The following is a 20,853-nucleotide window of genomic DNA, read 5'->3' on the forward strand; positions in this document are numbered from 1 at the left end:
TAAAAGCATGGCAATAGAAAGTACCCAAAAATGAAGCACATAGAGAAAAAAGACTGGAAAAAAATGGATGATGTGACAGGTGGGACAATATCAAACATTCTAATATACATGTGATTAGAGTGGAGTCCCGAAGGCAGAAGAAAAATATTTGAAGAAATAACGGCAGAAAATTTTGCAAATGTGATGAAAACTATAAACCTACAAATATAAGAAGCTCAACAAATCCAAGTAGAATAAACCTAAAGGAAACTACACTGCAAAAAAATCATATTCGACTGCTGACTAACAGTGATAAAGAGAAAATCTTAAAAACAGTCAAGGAGAAAATAAGCTGGAGTGGCTATACTAGTGTCAGACAAAGCAGACTTTAGAACATGGAATTTGGAGTTATAAACATTCCCACAGAGAAAACTCCAGGCTGGATGACTTCACTGGTGAATTCCACCGTTTTAGGGGAAAAAATAGTACTAATTCAATGCAAACTCTAGGAAATAATTTCCAACTCATGAGGCCAGCATTACTCTGATGATAAAACCAAGTAAAAAGACATTGCACAAAAAGGAAACCATTGCACAAAAGGAGACCCTCATGAACAAAGATGTAAAACTCTAACAAAATATTACTAAATCAAATACAGAAATACATAAAAAGTATAATCAAGTGATATTTATAGCAGAAATACAAGTGACCTGGTCAAAACCTCTCCATCAAGAAGTGGTAGAACACGGCTTGTAGTCCAATGTTTTAGCTTCAATCCTGTGTTTTTGCTTCCTCTTTCTGTTTTTCCAGCGTACCACTCACGGTCCTAAGTACTTTACCCTTCAAGTTAACATCCCACAATTTTGCACTTAAATTTATAGTGTCATAGTGCCTTACTATTTCAAATACCCTTTAAGATTATTTATTTAATCATTTTCAGAAGCGTTTGTTGAATCCACCTCCCACTTCCAAAAGGTTTCTGCCTTCTCCTAGGCTTTGATAACATTCTAAATGTTATCTCTTTTATCAAATTCGTTAAAATACTTGTAATCTTACCCATGGGTCCTTTTAGGACACAGAGTCCCTTAAGATCAAGATCTTATCCATCCTTGTATCCACCACACACTGCATATCATAAATGCTACTGTATCAATGTATTACACTGTATAAGCAATGCGTTAATTATACACACTTTCAGAGCAGAAACTGTCTTAAGATGATTTTTTTTCTGCATAATACATAGCCAGGCACTCACTTATTCATTAAGAAAGAACTTATTGTACATGAAATATATATATATATAGTATTGAATAGCTAGAAAAGAAAAGACAGTAGCTAAAGCAGAATATGTAATAGAGCCGGTAAGGAAAGTGGTCTCAGTTACTCACAAAGCAATTCATCAAACACCACTGAAAATTCACTTTTTCTATCCCTATCTTTCTAAAACAATGTTTTAGTATAGACATCACAATCCATGCTGTTCCTCTCATTTGAATATCTGAAACCTCTTTTACTGGGCAAACTTACATGTTCTAAACATAGATATAACTAATGAAAGTTCAGGAGAAGGCATATTAAAATGTTCACAAGATGAAAAAGTATATTTTTCAACTGATTAAGTTTTTGAGGTTTTATGTTTTTAATGACCTTGCCCTGTAGCCCCACTTTAAAGATGCAATATACCCATCTAAATGTCAACAAAATTACATGTTCTTGGTCAGTTAATAAGGCAATAATTTTGCTGTTTATCTGCCTTTTTTGTTGTTGGTTTTTTTTTTTTTAGGTCTCACTCAATTCAGTCATCTAAGATGGATACAATGTCAAAAATAATTTGGGATGATTATTTTAAAACTAATTCACAGGAAAAAGACCTACATGTATTCCTTAAGACTATAAGCATGGGAATGTGGACGAAAAAAGGGGCCTCTACAGAAAGTAACCTCACTGGGTGATCGGATCATAAATTCCTAACTGGGTAGATCATGGTGGGTAGTCATACCACAGGCATAAAAATTTTTATTAAAAGGCTTATCTTTGCCTGAAGCAAACCCCGTCCATTGTTTCTGTGCATCTAGGTTAACACACTTTGGAAATAAACTGTAACCACCCTCAAGAAAGCACATAATCTTGTTAACTATCCTGTAATCCAATCTCTACCTTGCTTTTTCCCACCTCCGTGTAATCTTACTTCCATCCTTAATTTCAAATGCATAAAAGAAGCTGCGAAACTGTTATTCTCTGGAGCATTTGAGATCTTGCGCCTCAGTGTATGTTGTCAGTTTGGATCAAATAAACGCACAAATTCTCCACAGGTTTGGCCATTTCTTACATTGACAGGAACTTGAGATCACAATCACTCAACATGACCTATTCCAGTCCTTTATTTCTGTGTTGAACATCTATCCTCTACTTCTTAAAAGGATTTGATTACTTACAGCCTTCATGTGAATCCAGCTGGCACAGAAAGCAGAATGAGCTAGATCCCAACAACTCATTGGGTCTTAATTCAATGGTTGGGCAAAATCTGCCCTAGAGAAGTTGCATTCAATCCAACTCTTTAAGCACATACAAGCAATCCCATGAGCTATTTTAGGTTACATCAAACAACTGTATTTTCCTTTTCTCTCTCTTTATACCCTTTCTGTCTCCCCTTCCACTGCCACACCCAACCCAAACTACTTTATCTCTTGTTCTCAGTAGACACTAATTTCTACAATATTTAGCAAGTGCCCTCTGGCCCATCTTAACACACCCAGATTTGTTACACGACCGACCAGCTAACATAGAAGGCTAGACTTCACAGGCCCAGTCACTGATTCAGCAAAAGGCTAGTGTAGGTCCACTAGGTAGGAGGCACTGTTTTAGACAGAAGTTTCCACACATAGATGGCCTCTGCTGTCATGAGCTTCTTTCAGAAGAGAGACACAGGCATTCAACACAGACATAAGAGGGCAATCACAGGTAACAATGAATGTACGAATAACATAAACAATATAAAGCGATAGAGATTTGGGAAAGCTAGGTACTTTAGACATGGCAGTTACGTCGGCCTCTGAGAAAGTGACAACTGAGTCCTTAATGAGCCACCCATGTGAAGAACTGAGAAAAGACACAAGGAACAGAAAGTGAAACATTCTCAAGGAAATAAGTGTAGTGTGTTTGGGAAATAAAGGACACTCTTCTACATGACTACAGTTTAATCATCAAAATCAGGAAATGAACACTGTTCCACTATGACTGTCTAACCCACAAACCCCATTCAAATTTCGGGAACAGTTCTTCCATCTTTCCCAGTTTTCCATGACCTTAATGTTTTTGAAGAGCACAGTCCAATTACTTTGCAGAATGTCCCCCAATTTATTTTAGGTGTATATGATTTTCCTCGTGATTTGTGATTTGGGCCAGGCCTACCACAGCCGCAATGCGGTTCTCTTTTAGTGCATCATATTAGGAGGCACATAATGTTGATTTGCCCCATTAGTAGTGATGTTAATTTTTATTACTTGGTTAAGGTGGTATCTGCTGGGTTTTCCCACTATAAAGTTAATTATAAGCATGTTGTATTGATCAATTAAGTGGTTAGTATTTTGTGGAGAGATACTTTGAGATTATGTTAATATCCTATTCCTCAAATTTTCACTTACTTGTTTTAAATCCATTGATAATTTATGTCTCAGTTATTACTGTGATACTTACCAAATGGTCATTTTCTAATTCCATCATTCCTTCTAGATTCGTGGTTCTCAAATAAGGATAGGGGGATGTGATTTTTGCCTCCTAGGGAACATTTTTATTTTTCACAACTGGAGGTTGGGGGTGGGGAGGGATGCTACTATCTAGTAGGTAGAAGACAACGGAGATGCGAAATATCCTACAGTGCCCAAGACAGTTCCCTCCCACCCCCATCCCCAAAGAATTATCTTGCCTAAAATGTCACTGGTGCCAAGGTTCTAGATGTATATAGTACCTGTTCTAGATTTACTACTAAATGACGTTCTGATATAGGTAGAACTTTCTGTTCTCCCTCATTTACGTATTTATTAATATTAGTATAGATTCATGGAGTCCTATTTTACTCAAAGGGTTACAATCTGTTTCTATCATTTATTTTGATACTCAAATGGCCTCACACTTAAACAACAGTAACTCCCTGAAACCAGGTCCTGTGTCCTTTGGGTATGTACTCATCACTCTTTGAGTACTTCCTTATTTTATGACATAAAATGTCCAGTCCTCAGCATTTTTCCAAAGAGCTCTGGTTCTTTTTAGTGGAGAATGATATTTAGAAACCAAGATCTGGGTGCTATGTATGCTCACTGCCATCAGACCCCGACACAGCTGGGAAATACACATCTATCTATCTGTCTATCATCTATCTGACAAAGCAGTAAGTTCATACTGATACCTCCAATTCTAATTCAAAACTACAGGGTTTTAGCCTTTCCCCCCCTTCCATAGTTACAATTCCCACTGCTAACACTAAGAAATTTAGCTCCCATTACCCTCAATGTGTTTACTTATTTGCTTAACTTCTCCTCCCCTTAGTGTTCCCTATATCTGGTACATAAGAAAGAAATTATGATTCTCAAAATGAAAAACATTAAGCTGGCCTTTATTATAAATAACTTACCTATGTATATGTAATTTATATATATAAACATATACAATATAAACGATTTCTACTGAAAGTGGTGTTAAGCCTCTTAGAAGAGTCTGCTGTGAAACACAGATATATAATTAACTTAAAAAATTGGGTCAAAATTAGGGTGCTATTTCTAAAGTGTATGTGAGAAAATTCTGGAAGAATTTCTTTCATAGACTTAAAGAAATCATAATGTAAAATCAGTGTGTTTCAATTAAGTAGATAGAAATTTTAAAGAATAGCATAGGTACAAAATTATAATTTAACGCAAAAAAGCCTTTACAATGAATCTCCCTGAGAAATGTACCATTAAAAGAAGAAACAAAAAACCCCAAAAACTATTTTAAACACACACACACACACACACACACACACACACACAAATTGATGTAACATGAAAGAAAAACTCAATGGTGATAATTCTAAAATAACACATGTAGGTTGAGACTATCCGTAAGTATTTGAATGTTATACCTCTTAAATGAAACTAATTCCAAACTCATCATTTACTGGAGCACACTTTAAACAATAGATGTTTTATAAGTTCCCCTTTTAAAAAAAACAGTAATTAAAAAAAGACACCACTAAATTTAATCCTTAAAAGGCAAGATGACAAAAGGTGTTTGCCTAAGAACTCGCAGTGCAAAGCTCTAATTAAACACAGGAAATATAACTAGAGGCATACTAAAACATTAAGCGAAATGCCCAATTGTCAAGTGAAACTTAAATTCTATTACCTGCTTAGCATTATCCTTCCAATACATTTCTTTTTGCCTAAGTTAGCCAGAGTCAGTTTCTGTTGCTTGAAATCAAAGAACCCTAACTGATATAATGCTACATACCCTAGTTCTAAGTTAAATATGGCCTCTTCAAATTGGATATCTTTATTTATGAAATAGATTGGTTCAATTCCCATAACAGAGAAGCTTGAATTCTAGGCATAGTCAAATTTTTAGGGGCTACTGAATTAATGTAGAGAAGGCCAAAGTCTTCTAATTGTTACCAGGCAATTTCTATTAGAAGTTAGGGAATAGAGTCAGAGTTCAATATACTCGTATATTCCATAGATGAGTACATCAATTCATTTATTTTTCTTTCTGAAGGCAAACTATGATCTAATTCATCATTTGGTTTCCTTTGCACATCACTTTCCACTTCTCTTTCAAGCTTTAAAAACGAGTTTCTATTATTATCATGGATGAACCGATACTCACTTTGGAAGTGTTTTATTTTTACATTTATTTTTAAATCTTTACTACATTTCCCCCAAAAAGTAACACATACTTGAAACAAATTGAACAATACAAAGATTAATAGAGAAAAATATTAATTTTTCCTCCACTCTATCCCCTCAGGTCCCACTTTCCAGAAATCACCAATACTGATAATTTGGTACATATGCTTTCACAGTTTTCAGCATATTCACATAGTTTCTTTCTATAAAACTGAAATCATATTATACACATTTCTCAACTCATTTCACAATACATCTTGTGCATGCTTCTAGAACATAGTATATAACTCAATTAATTCTTTCTAATTACTGCATAATAATCCATTGTATAAATACACTGTAATTTATCCAATAATTCTATTAATGATGGGAATAGGCTCATCAGACTGTTTACAGGTTATTTTCCAAGACAAATTTAACATCCCTGTGCACATGTCCTTTATGTACTGGAGGACAGATACCAAAAACTGCGATTGCTGGGTCAAAAAAAAATTGTAAATGATACTTCAATATTTTTAAACCTTGTATGTGAAAGTTTTAGAAGAAAATAGAAAATAATGACTCCCATTTACCCATCATTCAAATTTAACAATTGCCACACTTTAAAGATCCCTTTTTCCCCTTGTCTATGAAATGGAAACAAATCCCCTTTTAATAGTTCTGTCTCTATGAACAGCTCTAAAAGTTTATCAAAACCCTTTTTGGAACACTAGTTATATAGTAGCCACCAGCATTTGTATTCCCTTTAATAGTATACATAACTTTTCAAAAATACATCTATAATATTCACTTCTTCCCTCTACTAAGCTCTTTGTGATGGAGAAACAGCATAATCAACGCATCTAAGACAGTAAAAAAATAGACTAGGAAAGATCATCCTAAAAGCATAAAAAGACCTTGAAAACGAACAATATCAGTCAGGCATAGAGGTATATTAAGTGACAGAGGCAACAAAGAGAAAGAAAGAGTAACATTAAGTAGATTTTTAAAAGCTAGCATTAGCTGGTAGGGAAAGTACTTAAGGGATTGCTGGTGGTCCGAGTGGGAAATTTAAGCAAAGTAATAGCAATTCATGAGGAATAGGACATGCTATTTGAATGTATTTTGGAACTAGCTGCTTAAAATATATTGCACTGATGAGAAAGCTAGGTGAATAACCACTTAGTGCTCTCCCAGCAAAGGATATTTGGAGGGAAAAACATCACCAATGTGTAAGAAAATAACATTTATTTCTTTTAAAATATAACACCCCCACTAAAGAAAAACAATATAGAATGTGTGTATATGTACACAGATACGCAAAAGGGATACTAGACATAGATGTGTTCCTCAAAAAAAGCAGAGAATGAAATTTTAAATGTTCTAGAGACGGGTTATTTAAAGGAATCCTAAAGTAAATTATTTTGTACAGTGAACACTTTATAAAATAATCATATCCTAATCTATTTATGTAAAGTGCGGTTAACTTTTTAAAATACTAAGTTCACTAATCCACAAAGCATTTATAGATTATTCACTATATGCCAGGCACTGTACATACACAGAGGGGAAAAATCTCTGCTTCTAGGAGCTACAGTCTAGTAAGTAATTTAACCACAGTTATTATAATATGGTATAAGTTTTAATGGCATTTTCTTTTTTAAGTCCACTGGTAACCATAAGATGTATGTTTGCTACTGTACTTAGGAGAATCAGGAAAGGATTTACAGAAGAGGTGACATTTGAGTTGAATCTTGCAGGCTAAGGAATTCAGAAAACGGAAAAGAATTTCTAAAATTTGTGCAAAGCCTTGGTGATTCATCTCAATATATTTCAACTGGAAATATTTCCATGTGTAGATCTGACAAGAACCATATACGGTCTACTTAAATGAAGTTTTAAAATTGTTATTGTTATTTTTAAGTTGTTATAGCATTTATGTGAGATTGATGAATGTGTGTGTGTGTGTGCATATATGTGTGTTAAAAATGGTAGTTATGGATGTTAGAGTGAAGCTATATATTAGCTTCCACTCTCTTCATGATACACCATCTAAAACAAAAGCAAGTAGATTTGAAAATGAAACAAGGGCTCATAAAGGCACAAGAAGATAACAGCAAAAATCCGAATCCTAAATTGGCAGTCATTTACATCTCTATAAATGGAGGTATTTATACAGTAGGGTTTGTTGAAAATCTATTTACAAAGCAGTTAGACCTTGAAATCTTGTCTCCCACTCCAAACAACTGGGCAACTAACCCTCCTCCATCTAGTTCAGTCTAGTCTCTGAAGAGTCTAAATCAAAGGGTCTCTGGATTGCAGAGCATTAGCTCAGTTGAGGGAGGGTAGTGAAGGGTAAGGTAAAACACTTTTTAAAGAGAAATTGAGTAACAGAAATGTTGAGACTCTTCTTCTACCCAACCCAAAATCCTAGCAACTAAGGTATACACACTGCCCAAAGCCGCAGACTCAGACTTAAATGAGCTTTCTCTGGGAAGCAGACCAGCTCAAGAGAAACACCCAAATATGTGGACATCCACAGTTCCTCAAGAAACAGTCCAGCCAGGTCATCCCACAGTGAAACTCACATTCAGCAAGCTGGAACATCACAACAAGCTAGAATCCAATCAGTTTTGTAATATACAACTCTTAAAGATCACCAAATATTTGATGAAGACTTCTACTATAAAAGATAAGTCCAAAGAAAACAAACAGAAAAAGGAACTTGAAGAAAAGAGAGACAATAAATAGAGAAGAAAAAAAACCAAAACACTTTCAGTAATATATTTTAAAAACTAAGAAGCAATAAAATCTGAAAAGAATGCAATGGGAGAAAAAACTGAAAAAAAAAAGAGCTTTTGGACATTAAAAGGCATAAAAATAGAAATGGAAAATCCAACAGAAAGGTTGCAAGATAAAATCATAGAAATGTTCCTGAGAGTAAAGAAAAAAGTCAAAAATATTCAATACAGAAGATGGAAAAGATAAGAGAACCTGTCCAGGATGTTCAACATTTGAAAAGTGGAAGTTCCAGAAAGAGACAACAGAAAAAATAGAAGGGAGGAAATCACTAAAGAAAGAACTTTTAAAAAATCTCCCAGAACTGAAAGATAAGACTTTCTAAATTGAAAATACCCAGCAAATGTCCATGCAATGTTTAAAAATAGAGCCACTCCGGGCGGCCCAGTGGCTCAGGCGGTTAGAGCTCCATGCTCCTAACTCCTAAGGCTGCAGGTTCGATTCCCACATGGGCCAGTGGGCTCTCAACCACCAGGTTGTCAGTTCAATTCCTCTAGTCTCGCAAGGGATGGTGGGCAGTGCCCCCTGCAACTAAAATTGAACACAGCACCTTGAGCTGAGCTGCCTCCCGAATGGCTCAGTTGGTTGGAGTGCATCCTCTCAACCACAAGGTTGCCAGTTCAATTCCTCGAGTCCCGCAAGGGATGGGGGGTTTTCCCCCTGCAACTAGCAATGACAACTGGACCTGGAGCTGAGCTGCGTCCTCCACAACTAAAACTGAAAGGACAACAACTTGAAGCTGAACGGCACCCTCCACAACTAAGATTGAAAGGACAACAACTTGACTTGGAAAAAAGTCCTGGAAGTACACACTGTTCCCCAATAAAGTCCTGTTCCCCTCTCCCAATAAAATCTTTAAAAAAATAGAGCCACTCCAAGATAACATATTATAAACTTTAGAACACTGAAAATAAGAGATGATTCTGTCAAATTCCAGAGAGAACTAACAGGTTTCATTAAAAAGATAATTAGAATAGCGCTGGACTATCAAATACAACTCGAGAATCTACAACACACTGCTATAAAATTTTTAAAGAGAAACTATTTCAAATTCTATCATTTTATATCCAACCAAAATATCACAAGTTCTCAAAAAATTACTTCCTTTTACTTTCGCAGTAAGCTCCTGGAACTTATGATCAACCAAAATGATGGAGTAAAAAAAGAGGAAGCCATTTCTCTATTTGAGAAATGAGATCCGACAAAAAAGAGATGAAAAGAATCCCCAGGATGATAGGGAAGGTAGATTCCAAGATGAAATGATTGCAGCAGGCCTAGAGATCGACTGGAACAGATCACAAGGTATCAGAAAAGACTTCACAAACATGAAATTAATGGTCAACATATGGATAATTTTAACTAAAAACATCTTAAGACTTGAAATTATACAAATAAAACCATGTCCTGAAATTACATATTCATGCCATTAAATTTAATTTTAATGTAGTTAGAGTAAGTCAAGTCATTTTCTTGCCAATATTCTAAAAATTGTTACCAGGATGAATTCTTCATTGATGAAGCAATATAGCAATTCTAAATTATTTTTTAAATGTTTGCTGGTGAGATTTAAGACAGTTCACAGAGATCATCCAAGTACCTGGATGTATCAGGCACAGATATTTATCCAGATTTTAATACACAGTAGTTTCTTCAACGTGTAGAAAGAATGTTTTATTCCTTTGTAGTAGTTCAAAGTTGAAAAGTCATTTGAGAATTGAAAATGCAGGACAGCACATAATAGGTACTTAATAAACACTTGTTGGGACTGCTCTTTCTTTTCCAATCTATAAATAAAGAAGATGCAAATGAAGATAAAAGTAACTATATATTTTATATATTCACACATATGCATATACATGCACACACACACATATACTCACAAATATTTAAAATTTCTTATAGCTCTATACTAATTTTCCATTTCATGTTTTAATATATTTCACAATTTTAACTGAAATAATTGTTTCAAAAATATGTTCTATTATACGTTCTGGCAGTTAAAAAATATTTTAAATAACATCATCTTATTTTCTATTAAATATAATAATATAAATATTTGTTAATTGTTGTTGTCATTCTTAGATAGTACGGGGGAAAATATTTCCAAAAAAATGAATGATTAACTTGTTGAGTTAAAAAAAGGCTTATCTCCAAAAGTATTTACAAGTATTTTATTTAATTAGCTTTGATAAAATTACTGATCAGAATTGACTTTTCTTAAGTAGATAATTAATAATCTAAAAAATATACAAAGACAAATATGCATTAAATGCCTCCACATATATTACATGTATCAGAGATTGCAAATTCAAATGTCTGTGGGTGGAGTGGTGAGGACACAAAATGGAGAACTTGCGCATCTCCTGCTAAGAATTACCTTATGCGCTCAGACTCAGACCGCTAGATCATTATTTCACTCTATGAGAATGTAGAAATCAGGTTTTTATGTGAATTTTCCTATTTTCAAATCTTGGCAGTAATTCAACTATTTTTTCAAATTACATTAGCGAATCAAAACATGCATGTGTTCTGAATTCAGTTTCTACTAGTTTACAGGGCCTGTGGTATATGTCCTCTAAAATTGAGACCTAGATTTTCCTCTGTGTTATGCAGAATAGCATATCACATACAAATACATTTGTGTAGAGTGAAAGGATTCATCTGAGTGTGACTAAGGATTCAAATGAATCAATACATACTTATTGAATACCATCTGAGCCAGACCTTGTACAAGCTACTATGGTGGAATAAAGAGGTATGACCGGATATAAATAATTAACATAAGCTTTCAATCTTTCTCTTTCCTTGTCTTCTAAAGTTGACATATAATGTATCATGTAAGCCAGGACACCCCTAGTAGTGAAAGAAGGCACTGTTAATAATTATGCTAAGAACAGGTGAAAACTGGGACCATGACAGACAACCCAGGCTGTACAGTCACTGTAACTAAAAGAAATTGGTCTGTTTTAGTCTCTTGTCCTCTGCCTACCCCAGGCTCACACCCTCCAAGGAGGCTCCTGCCTTGACAGGCTAGTTCCTCAGTACTGTGATCAGTGAATCAGAAAGAAAGGGGGTAAAAAGGAAGATGAGAGTTGCCTTATGATAGATACAAGAGTTAGAATTTTGTGCTGCAAATGTTTGTTTGATTGTTTCATATTTAAGAGGTGCAGAACCAGCAGCCATGTGGGATGGTAGTAGATGGAAGAGGGTAAAAAGAAAAGAAAATTACTGAAGACTGTGATGCCTTCATGTCATTTGACCAACAGTGGTAAAATACTCAAGTTATTTGAAAAGACTTTTATTGCATGGACGTTAGACTAATACCACCTGAGATTGAACCAGAGAGGCTATGGTGCCTGTAATCTGGTGGTTAAATTTTATTGGAGGAGAAAAAAGATTAACAAATAGTTAATACAATACAATACAAAATTGAATGCTCAATTGTAGGATACAAACTACAAATCTGTAGGACCTAAGATAGAAAGGTCAAAGAAAGCAATATGAATCAATCTCCCCTTTCTTGTTATTTTAATTTCCCCTTTAAAGGAATCCAGGAGACAAGCACAAGCAGAAAAGTTGTGGTTTACATGGATCTATGCCACTTCTCAATTGTACATAATGGCAGTCCAACTAATCCCCACTAAATTCAGATTAAGGTGTCAAATATTAAAATAAAACCAAAGTCCAGGATTAATCAAAATACGATTCGTCTTTCTTTGACTATCATACAATTAAAAATGATACTTTATTTAAGTCTGGATTCCACCACACCTTTCAGTCAGAAACCAAGGGATGCTTGGGAAACGGCAATGACACAGAAGTCTGACCTCCAACCACCTGGATGGGCAAACCACGGATTTACCACCAGGAGCAAAGACTACCTGATCCGGCATAGAACAAGCAGACTGAGAGCATGCGAGGCATCTATAATATACATAATAATACATCCACATTTTCCAACTCATATACAAAGACAGAATGATCTGAAACTTTTCCTCATTCCTTCCATGAACTGTCCCCACCTGCCCAGGATACAACACAAATACTCAGATTCAGGGCTGGGAGTGGAGAGTGAAAGGTGAGAAGGGAGAACATAAAAAAGTGACATAAATATTCACAGCACTAAATACATTCAGTCATCAAATACTTAGTTCACATCAAGCATTCAGAGTGGTGCAATACACACAGGCCATGCGAATGTCCAAATGTCCACAATTCTCCGTGGAAAGGCTGTCCACAATCCAAACTACTCGGCTAAAGACAAGAATATCCTTTTAGTTGAGCTTTTTGTGTGACTTATATTTACATGAATAATTTTTAAATATCATTATAGCCATAAGCACGAGGGAAATATTGAGTACCTTAGAGAAAGGACTATGAAATAATTACTAAAAGCAAAAATCAGTATTACTATTATACTGTCATGCAAAAAACCAGCACTTTTCAAAAAAGAAAAAAAAAATCTGAAGTAAAACAAAATCCACATTTGGTTTTAGACTATTAGAAGAAAATGTATTCTTCTACCCCTATCCTCGCTCCCCAAATCCCCACTCCATTAGATTGTCAGCTACCTTTCAGAAACCCTAGCGGGCCCATTTTGCAGTGACCTTTAATCAGTCTCCTCTGAGACACAATCCACTGGACAGAATTCTTTTCCATTTGCCAAAGTTATTTTCTAGCACTCCAAGTTACCATTTTAGTTTCAATTCCCACCATGAACTTTTAAAATTCATTTCTCTCCGTCTTCAGGAAATGCTACCTTCAAGAAATACAGTGGAATAGTTATAAATTCCTGTGTGACCACTTACTAAATATTCATTTTTTAAGCAAGTTATCAATACCTTGCAAAGTCATTAAGAATATTAAGTGATAATAATATTCACAAAGTTCCTGATAAATGCTGTAGGGGATGCAAAAGAAAGGGTAGCTTTTTTAAAAAAGACAGAGAAATAAGTACTACTCAGTATTTGCTCAAAGAGAGAGAGGAAAAAAAGACTTGCTTAGCTTATCTTTTGCTAAAACTTAGAGGCACCTAAATTAGAAACATTCCTTCGAATATTCAAAGGAGGGAAAAACCTCGGAGGTTTATGGCAAAGACATGAACTACACGCCAGTATTGTTACACTGATTCACCATTAATACATGTTACGAATCTACAGAGGACTATAGGATTTATTTCAGTCTTTTCTCACAATTGCAGCACATTCTGTTATCAAGGAGAAACATTCCAACTCCATAATTTTTTATTTCAAATAAAAATTTTTAAAGTGTCTTAAAAAGAGACGTCTTCTCAATGTTCCTTCCCTAGCAAACAGTGAAAAACAAATGCATAGGACTCTGTTTAAGGCTGAGGGCATGCTTACCCAATATTGTGCCCTGACAACTATGAAGCTACGAAGTCAGACAGTTGGAGATACACGGCTGGGAGAGCTACCATCTAGAGACCTAACCTGCCCTCCAGAAGTCTTTCTAACAAAGACTACACACACATTGTGCACCTCTCAGGGGCTAAGAGCCAAATTCAGAGCCAGTGCTTCATACTATCAGCTCCCCACTGGCACAGAGGCTCCTAATAGTCTCAGGGCTGCTGGCTATTACCCATGCATACTCAACACATGATGCACTGAACTTCAAAATTTATTTTCTTAACAAAACTTATAAAGTATCTATGCCCAAGTGCAATATTCTGCCAGACTAAGTTTTTAACCTCTTTATACTCTCGTGACCTAATATGGGGCTAGAATAATCTGATCTCTGATTTCTTATCTCATAAGTGTATTGGGGCACTAATACATTAACATCTAATATGCTGTGAGCTACCTGGAGAAAAGTGCTATTTAAAAACAAATAGCTCAATAGTCAATAATATTGTAATAACTATATATGGTGTCAGATGGGTACGAGATTTATCAGGGCGATCATCTCATAAGTTATAACTATGTTGTATATTTGAAACTCATAATATAATTTTGTACGTCAACTCTAATCCAAATATAAATCAATTTTTTTTTTTAAAGATAGGGAGGCTTTAGCTAAAAAATAAAAACAACTTTATATTTTTTCACTGGTAAAGTGAATTGCTCCTTTTTTCCCCCAGTGCTGTCCTTAATAATTTGAGATTTCATCCCAGCTTTCAGTCAAAAAAATTAATACTCAATTTGAAACTTAAAGAGTATCTACTTTTTTTCAAAATAAAAAATAACATTGCTTTTTACAGTTATAAAACTAATACATGGCATTAAAAAAAATCAAGCAATACTGAAAAGTATTAAGAAGAAAAAGATAGTCATCGATAACCTCAATACCCCAACAAAATTCTACCACCATTAAGACATAGTTCTATGCATATACATACCTACTGGATGGGTATATGTATTTTACAGAAATAAGGTCATATTCCCTATAGTGATTTTTTTAACCTAATATGTTTTAGAGATCTGGAACAGCTATAATATTTAATATCATGGATTATCTATAATTAACCAGTCACCTAAAATTAAAGATTTATGGGTTTTTTTCCAGTTATTCCTGCACTACAGTGAATCCCTTTACATTCTGATTTCATTACTTTTTAGAAAAGGAATTATTAGTCAAGTGATATAGATACTTAAAATTATGAAAATATCACCAGATTACCTCTGAAGAAGTAGAATCAATTTTCAAGTCCAACAGTAGATGAAAATACCCATTTACTCCACAATTTACTGATTATGCTTATTTTCTCTCATCTTTGCCAATTTGATAAACAAAAATTATATCTCACTGTTTTAATTGTATTTCATTACTTCACTACTAATAAACAATCATTTGATGGGTTTATAGAGCATTGGTATTTCTTCTGTGAACTACCTTCTCCTAATTTTTGGCTGTGTTCTGTGTTTTATAGACTTGCAGTCTGTTTTTGCTATTGCTTTGTGGGAGCTCTTTACACAATAAAGAGAATATATCTTTGTCTGCATATATGTCATAAATAATAATTAGCAGTTTGTCATTTGTCTTTCAACTTTTTTTGATACTTTTTAAATAAAATGACTATAAATCTTTATTTAGTCAATCTATTCATCTTTAAGTTCATGGGGCTTGGGTCATACTTAGAAAGACATTCCTTATTTCAATATCATAAAATTATTCACCTGAGATATCTAGGAGTGTTAGGATTTTTTAATTAAACATTTAATCCATCTTAAATTTATTTGGGTATATAATATAAAGGAGAGATTCAGCTTTATTTTTTCTAAATTCCTACTCAATGATTCCAATAGTATACATTGAAGAATCCATCCTTTCCACTCTCACTGAAATTCTATCTTCAACATATGATAAATCACATATATTTATGTCATTCTAAACCCTCTACTCTAAAACATTGATATATATATACAATATAATATACTATATTTATATATACCAAGATTAACATGACCAAAAGTATTCCTTTATTTAAAGCTAGAAGCATAAAAATTCAACTGATATTTAAAACAAAAACCAAAAAAATAACTAAAAAATCGGTTAGGAAAATCTATTTTTCATATTAATGAGTTGTTGAATATATTAAATATATAAAAAAATAAATCCAATGGAAATGTTGAAACATACATCTTTATATGTTTATATAATGAAAGCTTACAGTTATTATTCAAGTTATTTATTCAATTATATTGGGCTATGAGACAGAATTATGATGTGGCGCCCTCTGCTGGGTTTTCCAATCACAAGCTCAACCTAATATCACTTAACTGGTGTAAAATCAAACATTTGAAGCATTGAAATGAAAAATCACTTTTTCAATCCTTGATCACTTTCAGCCTTGGCAGAGATTATATAAAAGTTATAATCAATATTTATTTCATTGTAACAAGACTTTACTAATTTATCATTAAGCAAAATATCAGTACAGGTTTTTCCTTTAAAATAAAGAGTATAATATAAAAGTTATGCTAAACAACATGTTTCAATATACCTTATTTCTGTCACCATTTCTATCACTTGGCAATATATTCAGGTTTCTAAGGCCACATTTATGACAAGACATTTTAACAAATTACTATTTTGGTAATTTAATCTATTTTTCTTGCCTTGTCAGTTTAATCAAAATAAATTTATTTTAAAACATCAGAATAATCCTTAATATTATCTTCATTACTAGAAAAAAAATGAAAGAAGTTTTAGAGTTACTCATCACCAGTGATAATAAATAGCTTCCATGTATTGAGTGTCATTTATGAGAATGTAGTATAAGTTCTGCATTTTCTTTACCTTGTATATACAGCTCCAAAAGATGAAAAAAATTGAGGCCCAGAGAGATGATATAAATTGCTCAAGATGAATTTGAGAACCAAGATTCAAATTTAGGTGGGTCTCAAAGACTCAAACTTTTCTACCAAACAATAGACAACAGTAAAAATATACTTTTAACATGCAATTTCTCCATTTGTCAATGCAACAGCAACTGGGGGTTTGGGGGGAGCAAGTTGATGGGGAAAATGTTAGAGATGTATAAGATAGTTGTTCACATATAAAATAATAGCTTAGATCGTTAGGAAAATATTTTTATTTTACATAATGCTGCCAGCTAGTGGTCCTATTTCATACTGAACCACAGGGAACCATACTGCATTTTCACATTACTGAATCAAAAATTCCACATTTACCATTCTAGAATCATGTTCCTAAATTCTGTATGCATAAGCCTGACTTTATGATATTTTACATTATCCCAGAACTAAAGGAAAATGTCTCCTCAACCACCATTAGCATCCTTTGCCCAGTTCTTGCCCTAAACCCCAATAAAAATATGAGATATGCCTAAAGAGAAAAGAATTCATCAATTGCCAACATGTAGAAACTAAAAGATAGACATGTCACTATCTATGAAAAGGAAACCTACTTTATTTTAAATATTTTCGGATAATTTTAGGACATTTATAAATTCCTTAATGACAAAATACATAAATATTTCTCTATACTAGTCAAAAGTTTGTCATAATGTGGGCATAAGGACAAAATTATTGCCTAAGTATTGTTGGACATTATTCTACGCAGATCTAAAACTAGAGAGCATTTTATAAAGTAGTGCTGTTAGCAAAGTATGTTGTTTTGGTGCTGACAATAAGTAGTTACACTTCTGAAATTTCCTTTGAGAAAAAAAGTATCTGAGTACAATTTTTGCATTTAAAACCGTCATATTTCATTGATAATTCGTATTCTTAAGAGAAATACTCTGTGCAGTGCACATAAAGCAGTACACATCATGGTATGTTGTTTAACACAGTGATATAAAAATATTCTTGTTTGATTTCTTTAATCATATGACATAATTACTTAAATGATTTTCTCAGAAATCACAACTTAATTAGATGAAAAGACAATATATTCCATAATATTCTAATATTGCATAAAACAAAAACACTCTGGTATTCAAATATATTAGCAGCAAGGAAAACCTGATCTAGGTTTATTCTGTAGTGAAAGAAAGAAGCAGCAGGAAAAGGAAAAGAAAGCACCCAAAACACAGCAAGAAGAAAGAGCCCCTCTGTTGGATTAACTAAGCTCAAAATGTAAACAATAAACAAAAAGGATCCTACTGGAGAGTCCAGTGTTCCTTCTTGCCTTCATTCTGTCACAGACACACACAACTGCCAAATGCCATCCCACTTAGTAGGTGCAACATATGTGAAGCTTATTTTGCGGCTAAAAACAGTAAGAGTTTCTCTTATACACACACGGGTGCACACACCACACATTAGTCGGTATAATAAACATTAGTGAGGAAAAAAGCACCAATTATAAATTCACTTTTTAAAACACTAAAAATATTTCTATATAGTGGTCATAAAACTTACAAACATTTCCTGTATTGTCAAAGCTGGTAAGAACATCTTCAATATTCAAAGATCCACTATTGTGCCTAGAAAGGAAAAAAGCATTTTCTTTAATGATTCTGAAATATTAACAATTTGTTAATTTTTTAAAAAGCTGAGACTACATTGTGATACACCCAATACTAATAAACCCTTCCATGTTATTTTTAAAATATTTCTGCCCACTAGAGGGAGAAAGAAAAGAAATAACAGAATGTAGTCCTCCCACTATTTAATGAAATAACATTGTCTGACGATTAATCTACATTTTAAAGTACTAATATTTTTATTGTTGTTTTAGTTATATAAAGGTGAGATTATTAATCTTTTTAAAGATAACAAAACTAAACAAAACCTTATACTTTGAGAAACTCAAAAGAAAAATAAACAATCAACTTCTGGAACCTCAACAAAACCTAAATTTCCTCTATAATAGCCCAACAAACTCAGAACTCATCACAAAGAACAAACCAAACTTCAGGTCTGTACATTCTATCTGCAGGGAGTTCTAAATATCAGAGGTCAATGTTTTGTATGTTTTGCCCACTAATCTTAATTCCACTCCCTTTAATTCTAATCTCTTTTCTCTTGACAATCCTTTAAATACTTAATTTGACCACTGATATTTTATTAATACTTATAAAAGATACTACTCTTCATATACAAATGGACCCAACTGTCAACAGGTCATAGAGTTTGAGTTACTTTTCCAGGGGTGGTAAAATACTGGTGCTAATGGATCTAAAATCTTCTACATTCAACCCTATATACCTTATATCCATAGTTCTTTAAGGTGTTATGACAGTTTACAATAACCATTAATAATTCATAATAAAATTTATTTCATCAACACTACTTTAACTTTGTCATTAAAACTTATCCTAAGTTATATATAATGCTTTGGACTGAATTGTGTCTCCCCTAACATTCATATGTTGAAGCCCTAATCTCCAGTACTTCAGAACGTGACTGTATTTGGAGATAGGGCCTTCAAAAAAAGAAATAAATTTAAATGGGGTCCTTCGGGTGGGCTCTAGTGCAACAGGACTCGTGACCTTATGAGAAAAGGAAACACAGACAACAGGACACATGCACAGAGGGACAACTATGTGAAGAGGCAGCAAGAGGGCAGCCATCTGGCAGGTCAAAAAGACAGGCCTCGGAGGAAACCAAACAGCAACACTTTGATCTCAGACTTCTAGATCCAAAACTGTGAGAAAATAAACATGTTGTTTAAGCCACCCAGTCTGTAGTGTTTTGTGTGGGGAGTCCTAACACACTAACACATACATATAGTAAGAGAATACACAAGAACTGCATTACTCTTTTCAGAAAAACTTTACTTCTATCATAGAGACCAAGTTCTCTGGTAGAGTGACTGAGTGAGAATGCAGAAAGTCATCTGCGGTAATCAATGGCCAAAGAAGCATTGGGCTCGACAGAATCACAATCTACGGCAATGAAGTTGCCAACCGCAAATCTAACTTTCATCACCGTAACACAACGATTCTGCATCTTCTCTGTGCATGCAAGGTTCTAGGTATAGAGGAGGTTATTTATGCTGACATGAAAAACTACAGGTGAAACAAGGGAGGAAAAAGAACAAAGTATTCAACATGTAAAATACAAGATGACACTATTAAAATGATCGGCAATACAGTATCGAATTAAAAAAACTTTCCTAATAAGCAATGTATTGTTCCTCCAAGAAAAAACTGCTCATAATCCTATCATGCAGTAATAACCACAGCTAATATTTTGGTATATAGCCTTCACATGTTATGCTGTGCTCATATAACTGTCATTAAATGACCGAAAGCACATTGTCCATACTGTTCTTGTGTGTTTTCGTTTAACATATTATAAATTATTTCCCACATCATTACGGATTCTTCCTGCAACGTGATTTTAATGGCAGCCAAGTAGTCCAAGGAATGACTGTTTACACCATAATTTATTGAATCAACACTTTGTGTTGGATTTTTAGATCATGCCCAGTTTTGTGCTTTTGTGCATATTGCTGCAATGAACAGGATGTAGAAATATCAGCGAGCCCATTTCTGATTATTTCCTTAGGATAAATTCCTAAAAGTGGAATTGTTTTACGGCCTAGTTTTAATAAGGACATTATCGCATATTCTCTCTCTCTCTCTCTCTCTCTCTTTCCTTCCCTCCCTCCCGCCCTCCTTCATCAGAATAAACATTTGAATTGAAATCTGAATCTGAGACAAGAGTTGAAAAAAAGGACTAAGGAGCAGTTCACTGGGGCAGATAATTATTTGAAGAGCGGGGGGGGGGGGGGGGGAAGCTACTAAAGAAAATTATTGTAGCCAAAAAGTATCTAGAGGCTAAACTAAGGC

The 20,853-nt window shown here is 34.0% G+C and overlaps 1 protein-coding gene across 1 annotated transcript in view; it reads right to left on the reverse strand.

The window, feature by feature from the left end:
* CAMKMT (calmodulin-lysine N-methyltransferase) overlaps positions 1-20,853 on the reverse strand; it is a 330,598-nt gene that overhangs the window by 293,006 nt on the left and 16,739 nt on the right. The window contains exon 3 of the mRNA XM_019748655.3: positions 18,476-18,540. Within this exon, the coding sequence (XP_019604214.3) occupies positions 18,476-18,540 (65 nt within the window). The remainder of the gene's footprint in view (positions 1-18,475; positions 18,541-20,853) is intronic.

This window comes from Rhinolophus sinicus, chromosome 2 (assembly GCF_057876585.1).
Source record: "Rhinolophus sinicus isolate RSI-liver-muscle chromosome 2, RSI-T2T, whole genome shotgun sequence".
In the NCBI taxonomy this organism is placed as follows: domain Eukaryota; kingdom Metazoa; phylum Chordata; class Mammalia; order Chiroptera; family Rhinolophidae; genus Rhinolophus; species Rhinolophus sinicus.